Source organism: Salmo trutta, chromosome 12 (genome assembly GCF_901001165.1).
Source record: "Salmo trutta chromosome 12, fSalTru1.1, whole genome shotgun sequence".
Classification (NCBI taxonomy): Eukaryota; Metazoa; Chordata; class Actinopteri; order Salmoniformes; family Salmonidae; genus Salmo; species Salmo trutta.
The window spans coordinates 44,216,141-44,224,173 of NC_042968.1; the positions used below are offsets into that span (position 1 = coordinate 44,216,141).

Consider the following 8,033-nt stretch of genomic DNA (forward strand, 5'->3'; position numbering starts at 1 on the left):
TGTAGTTGTTGTGTATCAGTTAGTTGTAGTTATTGTGTATCAGTTAGTTGTAGTTATTGTGTATCAGCTAGTTGTAGTTATTGTGTATCAGCTAGTTGTAGTTATTGTGTATCAGTTAGTTGTAGTTATTGTGTATCAGTTAGTTGTAGTTATTGTGTATCAGCTAGTTGTAGTTATTGTGTTGTGTATCAGTTAGTTGTAGTTATTGTGTTGTGTATCAGTTAGTTGTAGTTATTGTGTTGTGTATCAGTTAGTTGTAGTTATTGTGTTGTGTATCAGTTAGTTGTAGTTATTGTGTATCTGCTAGTTGTAGTTATTGTGTTGTGTATCAGTTAATTTTAGTTATTGTGTATCAGTTAGTTGTAGTTATTGTGTATCAGTTAGTTGTAGTTATTGTGTATCAGTTAGTTGTAGATATTGTGTATCAGCTAGTTGTAGTTATTGTGTTGTGTATCAGTTAGTTGTAGTTATTGTGTATCAGTTAGTTGTAGTTATTGTGTATCAGCTAGTTGTAGTTATTGTGTATCAGCTAGTTGTAGTTATTGTGTTGTGTATCAGTTAGTTGTAGTTATTGTGTATCAGTTAGTTGTAGTTATTGTGTATCAGTTAGTTGTAGTTATTGTGTATCAGCTAGTTGTAGTTATTGTGTTGTGTATCAGTTAGTTGTAGTTATTGTGTATCAGTTAGTTGTAGTTATTGTGTATCAGCTAGTTGTAGTTATTGTGTATCAGCTAGTTATAGTTAGTGTGTATCAGTTAGTTGTAGTTATTGTGTATCAGTTAGTTGTAGTTATTGTGTATCAGTTAGTTGTAGTTATTGTGTATCAGCTTGTTGTAGTTATTGTGTTGTGTATCAGTTAGTTGTAGTTATTGTGTATCAGCTAGTTGTAGTTATTGTGTATCAGCTAGTTGTAGTTATTGTGTATCAGCTAGTTGTAGTTATTGTGTATCAGTTAGTTGTAGTTGTTGTGTATCAGTTAGTTGTAGTTATTGTGTATCAGCAAGTTGTAGTTATTGTGTATCAGCTAGTTGTAGTTATTGTGTATCAGCTAGTTGTAGTTATTGTGTTGTGTATCAGTTAGTTGTAGTTACTGTGTATCAGCTAGTTGTAGTTATTGTGTATCAGTTAGTTTTAGTTATTGTGTATCAGTTAGTTGTAGTTATTGTGTATCAGCTAGTTGTAGTTATTGTGTATCAGTTAGTTGTAGTTATTGTGTATCAGTTAGTTGTAGTTATTGTGTATCAGCTAGTTGTAGTTATTGTGTATCAGTTAGTTGTAGTTATTGTGTATCAGCTAGTTGTAGTTATTGTGTATCAGTTAGTTGTAGTTATTGTGTATCAGTTAGTTGTAATTATTGTGTATCCAAAAGTGTATCCCGCAAAACACCAGTCTCAACGTCAACAGTGAAAAGACAACTCCGGGATGCTGGCCTTCTAGGCAGAGTTAGGCAGATACTCCATTAAAATCAATCGTTTCCAGCTACAGTGCTGTAGTCATTAACAACATTAACAACGTCTACACTGTATTTCTGATCAATTTGATGTTATTAATGGACAATTTTTAAAAATTTTCTTTCAAAAACAAGGACATTTCTAAGTGACCCCAAACTTTTGAACGGTAGTGTATGTGTAATACAATACACTTTGGAGTTGAATTAGGCTACAGTATTAAAGCTGTGTATTCTTAGTGTCAAAGAAAACACACTCAAATAATGTTTCAAATTGTTGTGGCTTTTTATGGACTTTACCACACCTCTGAAAGAGCTACCAATGAGGTATATGAAGAGTAATAAACTGTGAAATACACCATTTCCAACCGAAACTAACCCTACAGCTCTGGATACACAAATTTATCTGACATCTAGACTGACTCTCAGAGATAGAAATGCAGAATTTAAATCAAGACAAACAAAAAAACAACAACATATATGATGTTTAACACAGCCTTTTTGTTAGGTAGGATGACAGCCATTCATAGCTTCCTCCTCCTCTCAGCCTGTATAGATACCATCATGTACTGTGTTCATACACATCCCTGTGTGTGTATACTTAATGTGTGTACACCTGTGTGAATACGTTCATGTGTGCATACGGTCATGTGTGTGTACACCTGTGTGAATACGTTGTGCATACGGTCATGTGTGTGTAAACCTGTGTGAATACGTTCATGTGTGAATACGTTCATGTGTGCATACAGTCATGTGTGTGTACACCTGTGTGAATACGTTGTGCATACGGTCATGTGTGTGTAAACCTGTGTGAATACGTTCATGTGTGAATACGTTCATGTGTGCATACAGTCATGTGTGTGTCTCTGTGTGACCACTAAGACCACTGGCAGGAGCAGGCGGTGGGTTCCTGTATAGAGTAGTTGACCCACGTGGAGTTGCCACTACAGTAGAGCTGCACAGAGCGCCTCTGCAGCCCCATCTCACGGCAGCACTTACAGAACCTGGCGTACGTGTTGATGTTGTAGTTGTAAATACTGGCCGACGGACACTTCCCGTCACATGACACTATGTTGACCTGGAGGAAAAACCAACAACAAAATTTAACAAGGGGGTTGTAATGCTAAATGTGAATATCCTAATCCTGCCGACTACGCCAAATGTAGCATTAAGGACAGTTCGTAGCTGATCTACGCCATATAAAATGACCTTACCTCTTTAATCCAGGTGGTGTAGATGGGCTATGAATTATCCTTAATGCTACATAGAGATTAGCTTTTGCGTTTTTTAAGACATCATGTGTAACGGTCGTCGTATATACTGGACCAAGGCGCAGCGGGTTGAGTGCTCATTTTATCTTTTAATAGAACACTTAACGAACAAAACAATAAAACGTACGAATGAACAGTATTGCAGGCTAACACAGCAGTGCAAAAACAACTTCCCACAAGGGACATGTGAAAACAGGGCTACCTAAGTATGACTCCCAATCAGCAACAACGATGTACAGCTGTTTCTGATTGAGAGCCATACCAGGCCAACACAAAGAAATACACAACATAGACAGATCATAGAAATACTAAACATAGAACATAACCAAAAACCCCGGAATACTCTAAACAAACACCCCTCTACATAAACACATATCCCAACAAACCCTGAACCACATAAAAAAAAACACCCCCCTGCCACATCCTGACCAAACTACAATAACAAATAACCCCTTTACTGGTCAGGACGTGACATCATGATAAAAGCCGTTATCGTGATGAAGATATTGCTCAACTATCGTGGCACAATAATCCATGATGGACTTGACCCTCCTACTCATCCAGAAACAGGTTTCCCAGACATAGTGCTATTCCTACATTTTGATGTAACATTTATTTAACCAAGTCAGAATCAATTAAGACAAAAAAACGTACTGGTCTGTTACTGCGACAGTCGTTCTTCCGTATCGTCATCCTTACTGTCACCTTCTGACAGGACTTCCCATCTTCTTTACCTGCAGGGTTCACAAATAGAATGACCACACATCCCATCAGTCTGAATCTGGTTCTGACCACACATCCCATCAGTCTGAATCTGGTTCTGACCACACATCCCATCAGTCTGAATCTGGTCCTGACCACACATCCCATCAGTCTGGATCTGGTTCTGACCACACATCCCATCAGTCTGAATCTGGTTCTGACCACATATCCCATCAGTCTGGATCTGGTTCTGACCACACATCCCATCAGTCTGAATCTGGTTCTGACCACACATCCCATCAGTCTGGATCTGGTTCTGACCACACATCCCATCAGTCTGAATCTGGTTCTGACCACACATCCCATCAGTCTGGATCTGGTTCTGACCACACATCCCATCAGTCTGGATCTGGTTCTGACCACACATCCCATCAGTCTGCATCTGGTTCTGACCACACATCCCATCAGTCTGGATCTGGTTCTGACCACACATCCCATCAGTCTGAATCTGGTTCTGACCACATATCCCATCAGTCTGGATCTGGTTCTGACCACACAGCCCATCAGTCTGAATCTGGTTCTGACCACACATCCTATCAGTCTGGATCTGGTTCTGACCACACATCCCATCAGTCTGGATCTGGTTCTGACCACACATCCCATCAGTCTGGATCTGGTTCTGACCATACATCACATTAGTCTGCATCTGGTTCTGACCATACATCACATCAGTCTGAATCTGGTTGTGACCACACATCACATCAGTCTGGATCTGGTTCTGACCATACATCACATCTGAATCTGGTTCTGACCACACATCCCATCAGTCTGGATCTGGTTCTGACCACACATCCCATCAGTCTGGATCTGGTTCTGACCACACATCCCATCAGTCTGGATCTGGTTCTGACCACACATCCCATCAGTCTGAATCTGGTTCTGACCACACATCCCATCAGTCTGGATCTGGTTCTGACCACACATCCCATCAGTCTGGATCTGGTTCTGACCACACATCCCATCAGTCTTAATCTGGTTCTGACCACACATCCCATCAGTCTGGATCTGGTTCTGACCACACATCCCATCAGTCTGGATCTGGTTCTGACCATACATCACATCAGTCTGCATCTGGTTCTGACCATACATCACATCAGTCTGCATATGGTTCTGACCATACATCACATCAGTCTGGATCTGGTTCTGACCACACATCCCATCAGTCTGGATCTGGTTCTGACCACACATCCCATCAGTCTGGATCTGGTTCTGACCACACATCACATCAGTCTGGATCTGGTTCTGACCACACATCCCATCAGTCTGGATCTGGTTCTGACCACACATCCCATCAGTCTGGATCTGGTTCTGACCACACATCCCATCACATCTGGACCTGGTTCTGACCACACATCCCATCACATCTGGATCTGGTTCTGACCACACATCCCATCAGTCTGGATCTGGTTCTGACCACACATCCCATCAGTCTGGATCTGGTTCTGACCACACATCCCATCAGTCTGGATCTGGTTCTGACCACACATCCCATCAGGCTTAATCTGGTTCTGACCACACATCCCATCAGTCTGGATCTGGTTCTGACCACACATCCCATCAGGCTGGATCTGGTTCTGACCACACATCCCATCAGTCTGGATCTGGTTCTGACCACACATCCCATCAGTCTTGATCTGGTTCTGACCACATATCCCATCAGTCTTAATCTGGTTCTGACCACACATCCCATCAGTCTGGATCTGGTTCTGACCACACATCCCATCAGTCTTAATCTGGTTCTGACCACACATCCCATCAGTCTGGATCTGGTTCTGACCACACATCCCATCAGTCTGAATCTGGTTCTGACCACACATCTCATCAGTCTTAATCTGGTTCTGACCACACATCCCATCAGTCTGGATCTGGTTCTGACCACACATCCCATCAGTCTGGATCTGGTTCTGACCACACATCCCATCAGTCTGGATCTGGTTCTGACCACACATCACATCAGTCTGGATCTGGTTCTGACCATACATCCCATCAGTCTTAATCTGGTTCTGACCACACTTCACATCAGTCTTAATCTGGTTCTGACCACACATCCCATCAGTCTGGATCTGGTTCTGACCACACATCCCATCAGTCTGAAGCTGGTTCTGATCACACATCCCATCAGTCTGGATCTGGTTCTGAAGAACAACCAATAGACCAGAACTCTGATCTGCCAGCCGTATAGAAACGAAGTACAAACCATGAAGGAATACATGAACAGAGAGAGACAGAGGGAGCAAAAACAGTACAACTGTTGTCATGCTGTCAGAATGGAAACGGTACATAAGACACAAGGCTTTTGTTAGCTACAAAACCCCACAGTATTGATTTTAATGTGAAATGGTTTAGGGAGGCCAGAAATATTTCATACTTGAATATCAATTGTATGAGAGGTCTGCGATGCGTAAGCCTATTGTTAATCCTCTGTGTAGACGAGGCGTCAGTGTCCAAAAACATGTTAACCAATGTGTAATTCCATCACAGAATTCTTTCCCCGCGTAGCTGCCTAGTTAATTAATCAACCAAAATGTGTTACTAAGAATTCTATGTGATGATAACACATTATGTACCTATTGACAAGGGTCTACTTTCAACTACTTCAAGCAGAAGACATAATGTTGACAATCTAACGCTTATAAGACTGACATTATGTGTATGCCATAATATTTTTTGCAATAGTTTATGACAACAACAACAAAAAAAGCATGACAAATGACTTATCCCTGTTACAATGCATGGAGCTAATGTAATATCTTCCATTTATCGCCTAGTAACACAGATACGTCAGCTGTCATAAGAGTGAAAAGCCCACTATAACCTCTAATAAAAGTATGAATAACAAAAAATAGTTTCAGAAACCAAACAGATAGCCTTTCACCAGAATACATCTAGTACTTGTTAGCGGGTGATGTTATTGTTTGGGTAATATGGCATAAAATTGTTCAGTGCTACTGCACATCATCTTTCAGGAAGACTGGGATGGGGGGAAACTATGGAAGTAATATATACATAAAGAGGATCACACAATTATTTTATAAATGGATACAAATTATACCATATTAGCCAAAACATGAGCGACAGTACAAACCCCCACACCAGTGTTCAGCAGTACTAAAAGATGACTTACTACAGTTCAAGACACACACCATGCAGACATCTAAACGACTGCAGACTACTTGGCCACTACCAACAGTACATTGTTGACGATCAACAATGCACTGCCCCGACAGTGCAAAATGGGGAAAGATTTAGCTGTGTCATGTGATCCGCAGAGGACAATTGAAGGAAAAATGGTGACAAAATAGTGGAGGCCCCAAAATAAATGACACAAAAAACATTTTTTTTTGGAGTCTGTTTTGACTTGTCCTGTACTGTAATTGTTTCTATAAAAAAAGGGAGTACATTGTTGGATATCAACAATGGTGCTGGCAAGCCTTGTTGTCTCATAGAGATCTGTATCAGTGACGGGTACCTCGTTCACAGTTTGTGTTAACTGTGGGTGTCAGGGGACTAACAGGGAAGGGGAAGAGAGAATATCCGGTACCTGGGGGGGATTGGTACATGATGGTCAGCTTGAAGACGAACACAAAAATGAAGAAAGGTAACCCAACTGGATCTGTCTAGTTCTATATACTTTTCAATGAAGTTACCGTAAATACTGTAGTAGCATTTACATCTACAATACTGGGGGTTGTTAAACCGTTGGTTTACATTTGTCATTGGTGTGTGAACCAATCCATGTATGGATGTTGAATCCCTCTGAATACACCAAGTGTGGCCTTTGGCAGTAACGGTAACATGGATGTCAGATTAGATTATTTTGCATGTAAAGTGTATGTTGGTTATTTTCACTGAAAAGCATCTGTTCCTATTACTTTTAATAGACCCTTTGGGGGAGAGAGAGACATGCATTCTGCAAATCCATTCTGCAAATGGGGGGAAACAAAATGTTTTAAGCATAAGAGGAGTGAGAAAATTACTGATTGAAGTGGTGAGGTCATAAACTGAAGGACAAACATGTACTGTGAAACACATGTTAACAGACAAACAAGTGACAAAGATTCACTTCAGTAGAAGCAGGTGGGGAGAGACTAAACATGGGCATATAGGGAGAGACTAAACATGGGCATATAGGGAGAGACTAAACATGGGTGTACAGGGAGAGACTAAACATGGGCATATAGGGAGAGACTAAACATGGGCGTACAGGGAGAGACTAAACATGGGCGTACAGGGAGAGACTAAACATGGGCATATAGGGAGAGACTAAACATGGGCGTACAGGGAGAGACTAAACATGGGCATATAGGGAGAGACTAAACATGGGCGTACAGGGAGAAACTAAACATGGGCGTATAGGGAGAGACTAAACATGGGCATATAGGGAGAGACTAAACATGGGCGTACAGGGAGAGACTAAACATGGGCATACAGGGAGAGACTAAACATGGGCGTACAGGGAGAGACTAAACATGGGCGTACAGGGAGAGACTAAACATGGGCGTACAGGGAGAGACTAAACATGGGCGGACAGAGAGAGACTAAACATGGGCGTA

General features: G+C 41.3%; 1 protein-coding gene across 1 annotated transcript in view; it reads right to left on the reverse strand.

Moving 5' to 3' along the window:
- Nucleotides 1–2,324: 2,324 nt before the first annotated feature.
- LOC115202550 (otogelin-like) overlaps nucleotides 2,325–8,033 on the reverse strand; it is an 11,201-nt gene continuing 5,492 nt past the window's right edge. The window contains exons 6-7 of the mRNA XM_029766674.1: nucleotides 3,373–3,452; nucleotides 2,325–2,525 (exon numbers count right to left, since the gene is read on the reverse strand). Of these exons, the coding sequence (XP_029622534.1) occupies nucleotides 2,325–2,525; nucleotides 3,373–3,452 (281 nt within the window). The remainder of the gene's footprint in view (nucleotides 2,526–3,372; nucleotides 3,453–8,033) is intronic.